The sequence below is a fragment of the Seriola lalandi genome, unplaced genomic scaffold (genome assembly GCF_002814215.2).
Source record: "Seriola lalandi dorsalis isolate HSWRI2012SDOR001 ecotype SW California unplaced genomic scaffold, Sedor1 jcf7180002054861, whole genome shotgun sequence".
Lineage (NCBI taxonomy): Eukaryota > Metazoa > Chordata > Actinopteri > Carangiformes > Carangidae > Seriola > Seriola lalandi.
This window is the reverse complement of record NW_019525414.1, coordinates 1,317,453-1,334,653: the sequence shown is the minus strand read 5'-3', so window position 1 is coordinate 1,334,653 and position 17,201 is coordinate 1,317,453. Positions and strand designations below refer to the sequence as shown.

At 47.0% G+C, this 17,201-nt stretch overlaps 1 protein-coding gene across 2 annotated transcripts; it reads left to right on the top strand.

Annotated features, from left to right (window-relative positions):
* Nucleotides 1–406: 406 nt before the first annotated feature.
* asxl1 (ASXL transcriptional regulator 1) lies at nucleotides 407–16,265 on the top strand. 2 transcript variants are annotated; one of them, XM_023427614.2, is made up of 11 exons: nucleotides 407–751; nucleotides 4,294–4,377; nucleotides 5,475–5,594; nucleotides 5,895–6,096; nucleotides 9,165–9,334; nucleotides 9,557–9,641; nucleotides 10,317–10,483; nucleotides 10,834–10,930; nucleotides 11,105–11,210; nucleotides 12,289–13,261; nucleotides 13,354–16,265. In XM_023427614.2, the coding sequence occupies exons 1-11, from the start codon at nucleotides 695–697 to the stop codon at nucleotides 15,871–15,873; spliced, it is 4,581 nt and encodes a 1,526-aa protein (XP_023283382.1). In that variant the 5' UTR covers nucleotides 407–694; the 3' UTR covers nucleotides 15,874–16,265. The 2 variants fall into 2 exon arrangements, with proteins under 2 accessions (XP_023283382.1, XP_087035849.1); XM_087179723.1 differs by lacking the exons at nucleotides 407–751; nucleotides 4,294–4,377 and adding an exon at nucleotides 4,422–4,698 and having other exon boundaries at nucleotides 5,477–5,594.
* The last annotated feature ends 936 nt before the right edge of the window (nucleotides 16,266–17,201 follow it).

Genomic DNA, 17,201 nt, shown 5'->3' with positions numbered 1-17,201 from the left:
TTACTCAGTGTAATCCACAGAAGTCTTTGGTTCAACTGCAGAAATCTAACAGACACCTGTCTCCTCCACCTAGACGAAGAAAAACAAAAATCTGCATGGATAAATACCAGAATTATTATAACATAATACATAATGCATCAGTGAGTAGGACAATAAGTAACAGCCAATGTATACACACACACAGACACAGACACAGACAGACACACACACACACACACACACACACACACACACACACACATATATATATATATATATATATATATATATATAGATATATATATATATATATATATATATGGGAAGCAGATTATATAGTGTTTGTATGCGGAGGGCTGGACGTTGTTTTGTTGCATTCCTGCGGAGCGTTTGACCTTTGACCTGGTTGTTGCATTCCAGAGAGGCTTGTTCTGCAGCTGCACCACAGCCAGCGCTGCACTCACACTGCTGCTACGCTACAGAGAGACGATGTGTGCTGAGCTCGTTTAGACAAAGCACTGGACACAGTAGAGAACCGTCAGAGACGAGTAGACACCAGAGAATCGTCCCTAAGCTAACTGGACCGTCTTGTCTTGGGTCTGCATAGTTAAACCAGAACGTAGTTAGCCATTTTGCTAAGCAGCTAAACCGCCATCGTATTGAGGTTGCTTTGTAGACACACAGCAGGCTAGCCGCAGACACCAGTGCAGAGGAAATGAAGGACAAACAAAAGAGAAAGAAGGAGCGGACCTGGGCTGAGGCGGCTCGCATGGTAAACACTCTCTTTTGCGCATTAAACCAGCTGCATGTAGGTGATGTATGTTTACATGTGAAGTAATGGATCCAGATGTGTTGTTGTGTTTGAACATTCTCCTCACGACCACAGCCTGAGCTCTGCTGTAGCGTTAGCACCAGCTAGCTACTAACCTCGCAGTGCTAGCCTGGACAGCCGACACGCTGTTTAAATGTTACCGGGAGGTCACATTTTACATTTGCTGCTTGTCTTTCAGGCTGCTAACATAAAAAGCTACGCAGCGCTGGACGTCGATGCTGGTTAGCACGCTTACAACTACATCTGCTGTTTGAGCTCTTTGTTTGCTAGGCAGCAAATTAGCTAGTGCTACGCTAATTATCATCTGAGCAACCCGTGTAACCCAGGACATATACAGGCTCTATGATCAGTTTACACACTTAGTGTGAACAAACCAGTCAGTAAAAAGTGTCGCTGTGAAACCAGTGGTCTTACAGTAACGGCTAACGTGGTGTAACAGTAGCTAGCTATGGTTGTTGACTGAAATGCACGCTAACAAAGCTAAAAGCTAACGTGACCCACCAACTCAGCTGTCTTATGAATCTGCATTAGCACGAATGGTAAATTAACCTGGTTTTATCGAAGGTCGAGTAGCTTTAATAGTTAAATAAGCGTGAGTTGCAAATGTATCTGTTTCATTACTTAATGTCAGATAAGTTCATCATCATCACCATGGTCAGGTACAGTCTTCAGTGTTTATCTGTGTGTGAGGGCCATGGCTCAGACACAGCTGCTATATGATAGAAACAATCACAGTGAACCTAAGTGAAAATCATTTTAATGAGAACCACATTCACTGTCAGCTCTGCACATTTACACACATACTAAAAGAAGCAGCAGCTCCAGGATGTATTCTGATCCCTTCACTTCTTACATGCTTGCACAAATTTAATTTGATTTGCTTTTTCTCATCAATCTACACTCAATAATCCACAGTGACAAAGAAAAAAATGAATTTTTCCTAATTCTTTAGGAATCAGAAACTAAACTGTCATTAAAAAGTCTTCAGGCTGTTTGCTGTGGCTCCAGATTGTGGTCAGCTGCACCCTCTTTGCTTTAATTACCTCCACCATGGAGGTCATTTTTGTTTGTTTGTTTGTCAGCTGGATTATGATAAAAGTACTGGTGGATGGGACATAGTCCAGGATCCAGTTAAAGGGGCGGATCCAGGGATTTTTTTTGTCACTTTCGTTAACATTGCATTAACATTTTTGGACATTTTCATCAATTTCTCAGGAAATAATGTTTGGATGTTAATGTAAAAAAATCATCTAAATTCATGGCGTTGAGATCTATGAATTTGTACATTTTAGTGTAGCTCCAGATCATAATCTGGATGTGGTGGGAGAAAATGTCTGGCTTTGGTGGTTCTAGGTATCCAAGATGTGTCCAGAACTTGACTGTGGCAAATTGAACTGGATACAGTTTAGAAAGGCTCACACATATATTTAAAGGTCCCACACTTCACTGGACAGAAACCAAGCAATGAAGTCCAGTGAACTCTCTCTAGACCTCTGTGGCAAACTGTGGTGAGACATAGATCAATGGGTCAAGGATGAGACCACGAACCCAGTGGTCACTGTTACAGAGCTTCAGACGTCCTCCGCAGGGATGGAGAAGCTGCTGGAAGCACCTCAGCAGCTCTCCATCAGTCAGGTGTTTATGGTAGAGAGCGGTGGTGTGCCATCAATCACACTGATTCATCATCTTTGTGTGAGATCTGCTGTAAGTTTTAGACAGAACATTGTAACAGGAGTAGAGCAGCTTCAGAAGTACATCAATACTTAGATTGTGTGCTGGTGACCGGAGCAGAGAGTTAGCTGTTTAGCTCTGAACCTACAGTGTGATGTATATGCAGTTATAGATGTTTGTGCTATAGCTACGACTCCTCAAGTTCCCACGTCTCCTCTGAGCTTCAACTACAGTTTAGACTCTTAGCCAGGAAGGTTGACAACACTGAGGCAGCTAAATACAGGATTCTGTCACTGGAGTGAGTCATTGTCAGTTAATGGTAAATTTTTTTCATAGCAGTGATTTTTAGATATTTTTCCTCTATACTGGACATTTCATACGTTTACTGTCATTTAGCCAGGAAGGAGAGAAGTGAAGAAGTCCAGACAGAGAGCAGAAGATGCAGGAAAGACAGAAATCATGAGACAGAACAGGCCTGAGTTTAAGAGAGATTTTCTGCTGCTACTGTAATGAAAAGGTTTGTTTAGAAAAACATGGGTTCAGAACCGTTGGTAATCCCGCTGACAAACAACCTACAGGCTCAGGTGAAAATATGACCTCCTTCGTGGCGATAACAAAGTGAGCAAAATGCGAATGACATTAAACACACGTACTAATATGATGGAGTCAACTTAAACTAAAAATGCAACCACCAGTAACAAACATCTGGATAAATAAATCAAAAGGTAGAATTTATGGCTGTGCTGTTGGATGACATTAGTTTTAACAGGTGAAACAGAGAAAATGTTGTTTTATAATTGAAGCTGGTTAATGTGGTTGGTTGTGTTTTTAAAATGACTTTGCCTAACGTGGATGAAAAAGTGCTGATGGAGACAGTGGGCAGATCACTGTCAGCACACACTTTAGACTCCACTTTGTGTTGCCCAGTTAGAAACAAGAAATTCAGAGATCCGGAAAAAGCTTCTTTTGTATAGAACAGACAGAAACAACAGAGCAGTAGTAATTAAAGACACTTTTCAAATATGTTTGACTCTTATTCTATTACATTAACCTTACTGTGTTTTAGTTTGTGTTGTTTGTAGTTTTTATGCTCATTTTATTTTTAGTTAAAGTTTACTGTTTAAACTGTGGTAATAATTGCTGTTGTTTTAACCTGTGTTAGGACTGTAAATGGTCTCTATAGCTTTGTATTACTCCAGACATGAACCATGGCCTCTTTCTCAGGCTGCGTCCACACCACTAAGTTATGATATAAAGCAAATACCATCTCCATCCAGTCAAGCGTTGAACAGCATAGACAGTTGTAGCATTAAAATAGAGAATGTAAGTGAACAACAGCTGCTAGCAAAGACAACAAGGTCAGTAACACTGTAATTCATTATCATGTTGTATTCACCACTGGTAGTTTAGGCTGATGAGAGCCAATAAGGAGAGACCGTGGGTGTCTATGTCATCGTTTCCAAAGGTCTCCGTTTCTCTGTCAGGACTACAAGACAACCCCAGAGTTTTCAAAATAAAACGGGTTCAGCAGCGTTTCTGAAAGTCTCAGTTTTCAGGGCTTGAAAACTCTGAAATCGTGTGGACAGAGGAGGAAACGTAGGAAAAGAGATGATTTTTAAAACGAAAACATAGTAGTACGGTTGTAGCCTCAGGAAGGATGAAAAACAGTTTGTCTGATGGTTTTAATTTTTTAAACGAGCCTCACTCCATCTCTTAGGTAGTGGATAATGTCTGGATTGATCTGGTTCTGTCCTGTGTTCAGAGGTCTGGATGTGTGTGTGTCAGGTAAAAACAGTGTGTGTGTTTTCCAGGTGTTGGAGAACTTCTCTGATGCTCCCATGACCCCCAAACAAATCCTCCATGTCATCCAGACCAAGGGGCTGAAGGAAATGAGGTCACACACACACACACACACACACACACACACACACACACACACACACACACACACACACACACACACCATGATATCTTATCATAGTTATGATGAGTGACACTTGAATTGTTCCACACTGTGTTGTTGTGCATTCTAACATTTGTTCCCATGTTGGAATGGGTGATCTGTTGTATCTGTACTATCCTGTCCAGTATTTGTTGTGGTCAGTGAACTCATCACACAGTACACACATCAACAGAATGTGTCAGTCTGGTTCTAACTCTGTTATGTTTTCTTTTACTCTGTCTGGACCACCTGACGTGTCGCTGCCCAACAGGAGGTAGGTGCTCACACTCATTACTCTCCTCTGTGTCATCTTCCTTTATCTTGTCCAAGTGTTGCCTCTACATTGTGTTTACATTAAGGTAAATGAGATGGATTTAATCAGGCTGAATTATTCAGCCTGTTTTAATTTTTTTATCTTGTTCACACCAACTGATGGACACAACAAAAAATAAAATGAATGTATTACAACAATTACCAGTGAGGAGTGATAGGTGATCTTTTCATTTTGGGCTCCTTCCAAAATAAACATGTAAATACACACAAATACTGTCATAGACTGTATTATTATATAAAATAAATAGATGCTGCTCAAGTTTAATCTTTTCCTGTTTAAACATTTAACTAGAAGATTTCAGCTTCTCTTGATCAGAGGAAAAGTGATGTAACACACTGGATCTAAAACACACAGTCCATCTTCTGTTTTGGTTCAGTATCAAAATCAGCCCACCCCACCCCCCAGAAACCAAATCACAATACATGTGTATTAGATATGGAAAATGTTATTAAACTGTTTATTGATAAACTAAACAGGATGGAACATGATGCTGCAGTTAACTGGATCAGACAAAGTACTTCATCACACTGATTCCAATATTACCAATTAACAATCTCCTGATTGAGCTGTAATATTTCCCAGATCACGTGATAGTCACAAGTGTTTAAGAGACAGAGGGGTGGTCATCTCAGTCTGATATGTGTGTGTGTGTGTGTGTGTGTGTGTGTGTGTGTTTGTGTTTGTGTTTGTGTGTGTGTGTGCGTGCGCGTGTGGACAGTGGGACAGCTCCCTTGGCGTGCCTGGTCACCATGCTGCACTCCCAGGTGAGAGGAGACCGAGTGAAGAACAGCATCTTCTTCAAGCTGCCTGGACGGATGAGTCTGTTCACCCTGAAGGTGAGGACCCTCCTCACTCACCTGTACATGTACCTTAGCTCATGTGACTGTCATCACTGGGGTCAGAAGAACATCTCTATAAACATTAAAGTTCATGAACTGTGTTCAGTCAGTGATCTCTCAACCAGTCAGTTCACATCATCACATGAGCATCACAGGACGTATTACATTATTATTGTAATGAATCACATGTATAAACACACTGCAGGGTAAACATGAGTTGCATGATGCTTCAGTGTAGCAGTGGATTTGATAAATGATGGACAGGGACCTGCTAACTCTGTACTGGTCTCTCTGTAGAAGAATGCCCTCCAGTGGACAAAGACGACTTCAGAGTCGGAGACGCTGGCCGAAGTGGCGGGCAGTACTGGCCACCAGGCTTCGAGCAGCGGCGGCCCTGCAGCAGGCTCGGCCGTGGTCCCAGTCGGTCCCACTGAGGCCACAGAGCAGGAGAGCTGTGACTCCACTGAGACCACCGCTGCTGCCAGTGGAGACAATGACGGTAACACCAGCACACACCAGTGACCTCCCATCATCCTCTGCTGCAGAGTCGTTCTGTTACTGTGTGGTGCTGCAGTAAAGGCCAATTCAAGTCAGCTGTATTTATACCGCCTCAAATCACAACAGAAGTTATCTCAGGGCACTATTCATACAGGGGCGACACGGTGGTACAGTGGTTAGCACTGTCGCCTCACAGCGAGAAGGTTCTGGGTTTGAACCTGGCCTGTGGCCTTTCTGTGTGGAGTTTGCATGTTCTCCCAGTGCCTGCTTGGGTTCTCTCCAGGTGCTCCAGCTTCCTCCCACAGTCCAAAAACATGCACATTCGGTAACTGGTGATTCTAAAGTGCCCATAGGTGTGAATTTGTGTGCAAGTGGTTGTTTGTCTCTATATGTCAGCCCTGTGGTAGACTGGTGACCTGTCCAGGGTGTACTCGCCCTCACTGAATGTCAGCTGGGATTGGCTCCCCTACAAGGGTCACGGGGGGGCCGCTTGGAGACAAGCGGTTCTAGATAATGGATGGATGGACTTTTCATACAGAGCAGGTCCAGACTGTCCCAGATTATTATTACAGACCCAATGTCCTCTATGAGCAGCATCTTTAACCGGTAGAACCTCAAACAGAGCCAGACTGTTGGTGGACAACTGTCAACCAGAGGAAGAGAGAGAGCATCAGGAAAAACAACAGCTTCCACATGAAGATTGTATTATAATAATAAGTAATAATAAAAAGATCATTAAAGCTGCATGCAGCGTTGAGCGGGCCCTTACACTCTTGCAGATGCCAGGGGCGTCGGGAGGAGGCCGGTTAAAGCCGCCTTGCATTGTCACAACCAAATTACTCTACGCACACAAGTAAGATTTCCCTCATGCGCTGTGTGGCGGAAGACTGGGTGTATTACATGCAAGATGCACCTAACATGCGTTATCTTGCTGCTGACGAAGTGCAGACAAGACCATGAAAATCTCATGTACATCAAATGATGATTGTCTCTCAAGGGTTATTCCCTGTATGTATGGTGGCGCTATGACTATGACTTCATATTACCATGCAGATGTCTTCAGTGTGGGATAAAACATATAAAGTTTGGGGCAGTTTTGATAATATGTGTTGGAGTTATAGCAACTTCCTCTTTCATGGCAAATCATTGAAATTTGCCATGCTGCCACGGGCAGGTCCTCCTACAAAAACTCAAAATATTTGCAATTTAGCATCGCAAAGGTCTTTAGATTAGACTGACCAAATATGATGTCGATCTGATTAATTGTCTCGGAGGAATTTGTTAAAGTATTACACCTGGAAATGGGGAAAAATGCACCAACATTGTACACTAAAAGCAAAATGGCAGACTTCCAGTTAGGTTTAGCGTATGGGTCCAAGAGGCTTTTTTGTAGATTTCCATGGTATACATATGCCTCCCAATTTTCTTACATCTAGGTGAATCCTGCTGTGTGGGCTACTGTGAAACATGACATTCGTCTGTCATGTCGAAACATCGATGTTTGCCGTGCCGCCATGGACACGCTGTTCAATGACCCTGATATAGCTTCGCAATTTAACATCTAAAAGGTCTTAAAATGGTATGGACCAAATTTGGAGTTGATGTGATTAAAACTCTAGGAGGTGTTTGTACGATGCCTGAAAATGGCGAGAAAACGCGCCCAAAGTTGCTAAATTCAATATGGCGGACTTCCGGTTGGGTTTAGCTTATGGGTCCAAGAGGCTTTTTTGTAGATCTCAATACAATACACCAGCCTACCAATCTTCATACCTCTAGGTTAAATGTACTGCGAGAGCTACTTAGTTGAAATATTGTAGGGGGTGCCCTTGAGCCGTTTTGCCATGCCCCTAAAAAAGCCCACTTCTGGTCTGGCAGGGAAAAAAATGGATTACTGAATTTCGTCAACATCCAAAAGACCTTTGTTCCGACATGACTCGACGTTTGGGGGCGGTATGGAGCCCGCCGGCCACGCCCCAGCCTGATTGCTGTTGAATTTTGCGATTTTTGATGGCCTGGAGGCCTGTGCCAATTTTCGTGAGTCTTTGAATATGTTAAGGCCCTCAAAAATCAATTATTCCAGCAGAATAATAATAATCCTTCCAAAAACAATAGGTTCCTGGCACATGGACTGTTGTGCCCTGGCACACTCAGTGCTTGTGCCCTAATAATAATAATAAGAGTAGGCAGAAGGTTGTCTGCCGTCACAAATCCAGACTGTGTAGGTCCAGAGGCAGAAAGACCTGCAGAGAGAGAGAGAGGAAGAACAGAACTACACCAGTTATTTCTAGGACTGCCCCCAAAGATTCAAGTCATGAGTCGACGTGTTGTCAGATGCTTGTATTCATTTAAATATTTTAAACAAATATTTTTGGGTACATCAGAGAATGGTTTCAGTCCAGGACTGACGAAGACTGTCCTGTACTGTGCTGTTCAGTACAGGATGTCTAGTTCAGTTTGTGTTGTGGTCCAGATGAATATAATCCAGCTTTAACCATGAACGTCGGTCTACGATGTGTCAAGGAATAAAATCATACAAGTGTTTGAGAGGATTTTATATCCTAAATGCTAATCTTTATTTATCAATAATTTTTTACATCCTGCACTTTCATAGATCTTAAGTTTATTATTATAATATTTATTTCTTATTTATTTGAAAACCTTCTGAAGCACTTTAAGTCTTGTTAGTAGATTATAGCAACATAAATAGTATGTAGATGACTGTTGACCAATGTTTTTATTTTTAATTTTTAAAAGAAACGTCCTTTATGTTCATTTCTTGAAGAAGCAACAGTCGTCCAGTTTAAAATTATGTCCAGTTTGTCACTGGGTTCAAGTTCATGACACTTTCCTTTTTAAAGTTAAGTAAATTGAATGTAATGTTCATGTCTTTTTTTCTTCACTGTACTGAAAACAAACTGAACTGTGAATTTAAAACGACTGAAACACAGAACTCATGAATTCATACACTGATTATGACAAAAAATGTTTAACAGGACAAAAGTGATGACATTTGATATCCAAAAGGATGTAATGAGTGGAGCTCTAAGTGTGTTTTTCCCTGACTTGAAGCCTCAGTGGATGAGAGCTCGTCCAGTGCCTCCTGCTCCACAGAGCTGCAGGCTCCCAGCTCCCAGCCCCAGACCCGTCTCAGCAGGGCAGCAGGACAGCAGGGACGTACAGACGCACAGCAGACCCAGCACACCCAACACGCCCAAACCAGACTGAGCCGCTCCAGACAGGTGAGACACCTGCTGCTTCATGTGCAAGTGGAAGTGATAACATGTGCTCTTTGGTCCAGGGTTTGAGAGCATGTCTGTAGAGTCAGTCACAGCACTAGTTGTTTTTTACAGAATGAAGTGTAACTGCTGCAGGACTGTCTTCATGAGCTCAACATACTAACTGTAGAACTGTCTGCTGTCTCCACCTGCCATCACCTGCCCATCACATCATGTGTGTTACAGTCAGGGAGGCAGAGGAAGAAAGCAGTCATGATGCCTCGTGTTGTCCTCACGCCTCTGAAAGTGAATGGAGAGCATGTCCCTTCAGGTAAGTACCTCTCCCATTAACAGCACAGCAGTAACCTGGCAGCAGGTTGAGCATCAGGCTAAACCTGCGCTAATGTAGCAGCAGGTTGAGCATCAGGCTAAACCTGCGCTAACGTAACAGCAGGTTCAGTATCAGGCCGGACATGCGCAAACGTAGCAGCAGGTTCAGCATCAGGCCGGACCTGCGCAAACGTAGCAGCAGGTTCAGCATCAGGCTAAACCTGTGCTAACGTAGCAGTAGGTTCAGCATCAGGCCGGACCTGTGCAAACGCAGCAGCAGGCTGCACTAAGGAAGCAGCAGGTTCAGCATCAGGCTAAAACTGCGCAAACGTAGCAGCAGGTTCAGCATCAGGCTGGACCTGCACTAACTAAGCAGCGGGCTGCGCTAAAGAAGCAGCAGGTTCAGCATCAGGCTAAAACTGCGCTAATGAAGCAGCAGGTTCAGCATCAGGCTAAAACTGCGCTAATGAAGCATCAGGTTCAGTATCAGGCTAACATGTGCTAATGAAGCAGCAGGTTCAGCATCTGGCCGGACCTGCGTAAACGTAGCAGCAGGCTGCGCTAAGGAGGCAGCAGGTTCAGCATCAGGTTAAATCAGTGCTAACGTAGCAGCAGGCTGCGCTAAGGAAGCAGCAGGTTCAGCATCAGGTTAAAGCTGCGTTCTTTGCTGCTGCAGGGCCCATGAAGAGGAGTCGAGGAGGGGTGGATGTTGACTTTGAAACACCTGGATCCATCCTGGTCAACACCAACATCAGAGCTCTCATCAATGTGCGGACCTTTTCAGCCTTTCCCACACACTCTCAGCAGCAGCTGCTTCAGCTGCTGCCCGAAGTCGACCGACAGGTGTGTGGTTTTCTGTCTTCAGTTTGTCTGCAGTGACATTACACAGCCTGGTGGACAGTAACTATCACACAGCAGGAAATCAAGGACAACATCATGAACCACTGAACTACATCTGTTTCATCTGTTGATAATACAGTTAATGATATGAATGTGGATCTACAGTTTGTAAATTAAAATTAAAATAACAACCTCATTTTCAGATCTGTTTTACCATCAAACAGATTTTCTTTTTTCTTTTGCATGAATGAAATGTGAAGCTCAGTTACACGTCATGAAACTCAGGCCTCGTTCTGTTGTTTACAGTCAGTTTAAAGCATGTGAGGCAGACGTGTTCACTGCTCTCATTGCAGATCGGACCTGATGGGATGGCCAGACTGAGCAGCTCAGCTCTCAACAACGAGTTCTTCACCCATGCCTCCCAGAGCTGGAAGGAGAGGCTGGCTGAGGGTAAGGACTGTTCAGTCATCAACAAACATCAGATCAGATTTCACCTGATAGGAATGTATTGATCTCTGTGGTGAAGGTTGGAGTTGAATGAAAGGAGGCAGAACACACTGATGCATGATCTGCTTCTACTGGCTGCCACTCTGTTAACCCTTCACCTGTGTTTGACCTGTTCAGGTGAGTTCACTCATGAGATGCAGGTGCGTTTCCGACAGGAGATGGAGAAAGAGAAGAAGGTGGAGGTGTGGAAGGAGAAGTTTTTTGAAGAATACCACGGTCAAAAGTAAGAGTGAAGCCATTTCTCCACATCTGAATCTGCTCTGTCATACTGTGGGGTGGGTGGTTTACAGGTCAGAGTATTGTTCGTGTTTATTGACTGAACATTGTTTACATCAAGAATCAATAGTGTGTTGTAGACATTTGTGTTTGACCCAGTGTTTTAAACACACAGTCTAACTTCTGCCTCTAGGGGCCTCTCAATATAAACTATAACAAAAGACGTTCAGTGACGTCTTGAAATAGCGTCGGATCATGGGAGTTGAGAGATTCCTTCAGTGTCAGTGGTTCAGGAAATCAAACCGACCTTTTGATTACAACCGTGAACAACACTGAATAAAGCAGTCTGACATTTAAAGTCAGTGTTTGAGCGACGTTGTACGGAGCAGAGACTCTGGGAAGAGTTGGAGCTGAGTTTGATTCTAACATTTGTTCTGATTGTTTCTCTGATAACTTATGAAGCAGACGTTCAGCAGGTTTTTACCAGCAGCTGAATTATCCACAGAAGTGTCCTCCTCTCCATAACAAACACATCAGGAGGTTAAAACCAGTAGAAACACCCATAAAGCTGTTTCACTTTAAAATTCATAGATTCACCGACGCTCTTCAGTGACACAGGACGTCTCCAGCAGCTGGGAGCTGAGCTGTCTAACATTTCCTCAGCTTGTTTCTCTGATAACTTCAGATCCAGACGTCCGACGACTAAAATCTTTCATCTGGTTCAAATATAAAGCTGAAAACCACCAAGGTGTAAAAAGTGTATGTGGCTTAAAACCAGATAAAAGTCAGTGTTGAGCTTCTGTCAGACAAACACACTGACACATGATCATAGAGGATATGATGTCACGGACAAGCGATCAATGAATCGTTACCATGATTAAAATCACAGATTTCTCTAGTTTGAGAATTGATGAAAACATTTGGGATAATGTAAGAACACAATTCAACAACATTTAGAGCACAGGTCTAGTTTTTAGATCGTTCAATGTGGTGAAGTTACAGATTAACTTGAAGTTGTTTATGGCTCCTGAACTCCACGTGGTCTAGACGAGTGTGCATCTGAACTGTGGTGTGTTTGGCTGCAGGTCCGGTCTAACACGAGAGGAGTCTCTGAAACTCACCATGAGTGAAGCCAGTGAAGTTGGAGCCAGTGTGCTGGACAGTGATGTGGCAGTGGTGACGAGCGGTGCCCCCAAGAGACGCAGCGTGGGTCGGCGGAGGAGAGACGGCAGGATGAGGAGGCGCACGCGAGCTGACCTGCGTCGCAGGGCCCGCAGGACCCTCTGTAAGGCCCCTGCTGCAGCCCTTCAGTCTGCAGACACAGCTGAGGCCAGCGCTGCAGTCGACATGTCAACGGTTTCTGTTGGCTCACCTGTGTCCGATGCCACCGTGGTTCAGGGCGAGGTTGTGCTGCAGGCCGAGTGTGGCGTGGAGCTCCCAGCCGAGAGCGCCTCCATGGAGCCAAAGCCCTCCCCCGACCCGGAGCCGGTCACGTTACCGACCTCCACCCCCACCCCCACCCCAACTCCCAGCCCCAGCCCCAGCCCAGCATCCACCAGTGCAAACGAGGAGCCCGAGGTGACAGCCCGCCTACTCCCCGAGGAGGCTGCACCTGTCCTGACCTCCACCTCCTCCCCGTCCTCCTCCTCCTCTGTCTCGTCTGCCTCCTCGCCCGCCTCCTCACCCTCCTCACCTTCTGATAGACAGGGAGCTTTTGCTGCTGGCCTGGACTCATCTTCATCCTCCTCAGCATCTTCCAGCGCCGCAGTGGCGGCCGATCCCCTGGACGACACCGCCTCTGTGGTCACATCCGTCACAGGCGGCACTGTCACCAGCAGCCGAGAGAGCAGCCCCTCCGCCAGCCCAGCCAGCACCCCAGCCCCCAGCGCCCAGCTCAAGGAGCAGAAGAGGAGGCCAGAGGAGACTCAGGCCTTCTCCAGCTTCCCCGAAAAGAGGCCGCGGCTCGACGACCGTCAGTCCTTTCGTACCACAATCGACGGTGTCCGTTCGGAGAAGCCGCAGCCGACAACAGAAGAGCCCAAGGTGCCGCCTATCAGGGTAAGACTAAGCTGCACACACCTGCACACACCAATCATTCACCTGTTGTTCAGGTAACCCTTTCACTCACTGTGCCTGTGTCTCTGTCCCAGATTCAACTGTCCAGAATCAAACCTCCCTGGGTCAAGGGCCACCCAACCTACCAGATCTGCCCCCGGATCGTGCCCCCCGGCGAGGGCTCGCGGCGGTCGGGGACGGGGGGCGCACGCACCTTGGCAGACATCAAAGCCCGCGCCCAGCAAGCCCGGGCCCAGCGCGAGGCCGCTGCTGCTGTTGCAGCCTCTGGCGACGGGGCGGGGTCGGCCGGGGTCCGGTTGCGGCCTGCTGCTGGGCTACCGGATAGCAGCAGTGGAAGAAGAGCACGAGAGCATCCGGGACCTATCGAGCCCGGAGGAGGAGGAGGAGGAGGAGGAGGAGGAGATAGTGGGATGGAGGAGCAGGGATCGTCTTCAGGCGCTAATTCGTCTGGAACACAACTACTGCTTCTCAGTGTAGATCCCACACCCCAGCCCTCCCCCTCCCTGTCCACTACCTCCACCTCCATGTCCCTGGAGCCCTCGCAGACACCCAGCCCCCCTCGAGAGGAGGCAGTTGGGGGGCCAGAGTCTGTAGAGGAAATAGAAGCTACATCCACCGGAGTTCAGAGCCCCCCCAACGGGATCACAGACAAGGCTGCTGACTCGCCAGAGCCCGACACTGTAGCCGAGTCTGTGGCCCCCCAGCCCACCAGGAAAAGCCAGGTGCCAGAGTCGGTGGCAGCCCCCTCAGAGAGGCCAGACCAAGTCTGTGAAAAACCCTCACTGGCCCCGACTTCAATCCCTGATTCCCTCCCCAGGTTCGGGGCTCAGGGTGTGGATGTTATTCAGACGCTGGCCAGCTCCAAGGAACAAGGGAAAGAGGCCGGGCAGGGGGGTGTCATCCAGCATGGCTCCCATCACATGGACCCCCAGGAGCCCCTCCCTCACTCAGCTGCAGAGACAACAGGTGTGGACTCTGTGTCCGGAGCAGAGAAGGAAGACGAGGCGGGTACTCACAGCGACTCCACGGAAACCGCCTCAGACTGTGAGAACGAGAGTCAGGACGATGAGCAGCAGCAGCCGGACCAGGACTGGGGCCCCCTCCTCAGCACCCAGAGAAACAGCCAGCTGGTCATATGCAGCTCTCAGAACCAGCAGCCAGTCATCCAGGCCCACGTGTCCAGCCGCCAAGGTCAGACCGTCATTCAGCCCTGCTTCCCCAACAGTTTGCCCCGCCCCCATTCTGTGGACCAGCAGTCTCACACTCATGGGCTCAAGGACCCTAGCGTAGTGGTCAAATTGGAACCAGTGGACGACGGTCGAGCCCCCAGACAGAGTTCTGCTGAGGAGGATTGTCGTGGAGGCGTGAAGTCCTCGGTGTCCTCCAGGAGACCGTCCAGCTCCTCCAGACCCGTGTCCAGCGTGGAGGCCAACAACCCTCTGGTCACCCAGCTGCTGCAGGGCAGCCTGCCCCTGGAGAAAGTCCTACCCCCACACTCTGCCAACAGGCTGGAGATCAGCCGACTGCCAGGACCCCAATCCAGACCGCTGCCACCAAGGACCCCAGGGCCTCGCCACAGGCCTGACACCTCTGCCCAGTCTTCTAGTCCAGAACTGAACATGGTCTCTCAGCTCCACATCAAGTCTCCAACAGGCCGCCCGGTGTCGTGTGTGATGGAGGCCCCAGCAGTGTCACAGTATCAGTCCCAGCAAGCCCCCGGGGCTGTGCCGGTCATCACCCCCCTGCCCCCCTCCTCCTCCTCCAGGAGTAAGTCAGAGCCCAACTACCAGAGTGCTGTGGAGTCGGCCGTCATCAAAGAGTCTCGTGGCCCCCAGCCCTCCCCTGGGGCGACTCCGGACCGGCCCCAGCCAGCCCACCGGACCATGCCTAACGGGCCGTCTCCTCCCCACGCAGACACCTGTCCCACGGAGATGCTGCCTACTATTAAGATTAACTGGCGCCCCCCCCAGTCTCAGCTCCCCCACCCTCACCAACAGCAGCTCTCTCCTGCACCCACCATAAAAAATGAAGCAGTGATGCGCCCCTCCTGCCAGGCTCTGGCCAAATCCTCTCCCATCGTGCCCATGAGTGTCACCAAAAAGGAGCCATTGAGCTCTATGGACAGCTACCTGAGTGGGGGGGCAATGGAGGGGCTCCTTAACATGGAGATGACTTTAGCCAGGATGGCAAAAAAGGAGCACATTAAAGCTCCCTACTCCTCTGGCTCCCCCTCCACCTCCTCCTCTCCTTCCCCCTCCTCCTCTGCCTCCTCTCTCCCTTTCCAGCTGTATGGGAAGCTGCCCAAGCCGGGCGGAGGTGTGGGCGCCGTGAGCTACACAGCCAACGTGTCAGTCATGGACAATGGCGGCTTCTCGCGGAGCATGGCAGACGGCGTGCTGCAGCTGCACCCCCGCCTGGCCTCCGGTCAGACCCTGAGCATCCAGGCCTTCACCGACAGCACGACAGAGGAGGTGGCGCTCAAGTGCTCATGTCGCCTCAAAGCCATGATCATGTGCCAGGGCTGCGGCGCCTTCTGCCACGACGACTGCATCGGGCCCTCCAAACTCTGCGTGTCGTGTCTGGTGGTCAGATAGCATGGTGACTGTGTGTGTACAGGATCAGGACTGGGGCGCTCTGAAGGAGGGGGGGCCTGACAGGCAGGACTTGTATAATATAACTGGTCTGTATTTTTTGTTGTTACAGATTTTCAGATTTTTTAGTTGTACTGATATATTGTTATTATTGTTATTATTATTATTATTATTATTATTATTATTATTACTATTGTGAATTTGGGGCATGATTGATTGTAAATTGTGCCTTTTTTTTTTCTCTCCTCAAAAACATTTACCTCATCTTATCTCGTTCCACCTCTCATCACTCGGTGGCCATGTTTGTTTTGGTCCCTGTCTCCTCAGCAGACTGGGACTTGTTGTCTCTTTGCGCAGAAGAAGTATTTTTTTAACCATTAAAATGAGTAAAAGTTTGTTTGTGTTTGACTCGTTCACTTCAGCTCCAGTCTGAAAATAAAATGATCAGTGAGTGGTCCAAGGCTTTTTGAATCCTTCATACCTGTGTCAACAGAACCTTGACCCCCCCCACACACCTGACTGTAGAGATCCTCCATCACAGTCCACTGTCAACCCTAATTCAGGACCATGTAACACCAGGACCAGGATTACAAGGACTGATACTGAGGCAGCTGATGAACTTCTGAATGTTTCCAAATCCACCAATGATTTAATGAACATGTAGCGTCTCTTTAATGCTTCATGTTTATTGTGTGTGATCATGTTGATGCTAATGATTCTGGCACAGGAAACAACTGACTGTCAGCAGTGTTGATATGGCTGCTGTTGATCACTAAATGAAGAATGGGACACAGACTGTCAGAAGACTGAACAGCACAGAAACATCTGGTCCACACCTGGGTCCAGTTTCACAGACTTGTCTACATACACACATATGTGTGTATAGTGTTGGTCTAGTCTTCATGTTGCTCATAGATCAGTCTGTTAGTCAGAAAAATAAAGGCTGACTCATTTTAAGTGAAAAACATTAGGCACCTTACCCCCAGACTAATTTAGGCCTAAGACCAATGTTACCATGGTAACGATGACACCTGCGCTGACCAGAGCACCCAATGACAAAAAAACGGCAAAACATGGCTGATAATTTGTGTTTTGCTAACACTGTTATTGTTAAGAGAGCGAAGAGAAAGAGTTTTTAAACCAACTCAGATTTTCTGTCTGGCATTTTTTAAATTTACCCAGAATTTATTTTACCACAGTCTGACTTAATATAGTCAAGAACTGAACTGCTTTGTGTAGCAGATGAATTCAGACTCAGTCGATCTGAAGTCTGACTGTTTGTTATACATAAGCCTCAGTCAAAGTCTGTCTGTGTGAAACTGGCCCCTGGT

What these genes read in the sequence shown, in the direction of transcription:
- asxl1 (XM_087179723.1), top strand. Translation starts at nt 4,535, where the DNA reads ATGGGTGATCTGTTGTATCTGTACTATCCTGTCCAGTATTTGTTGTGG. An exon ending in TGCCAGTGGAGACAATGACG is followed by an intron (nt 6,097 to 9,164) that starts GTAACACCAGCA and finishes CCTGACTTGAAG; the next exon opens with CCTCAGTGGATGAGAGCTCG. An exon ending in GACTGAGCCGCTCCAGACAG is followed by an intron (nt 9,335 to 9,556) that starts GTGAGACACCTG and finishes TGTGTGTTACAG; the next exon opens with TCAGGGAGGCAGAGGAAGAA.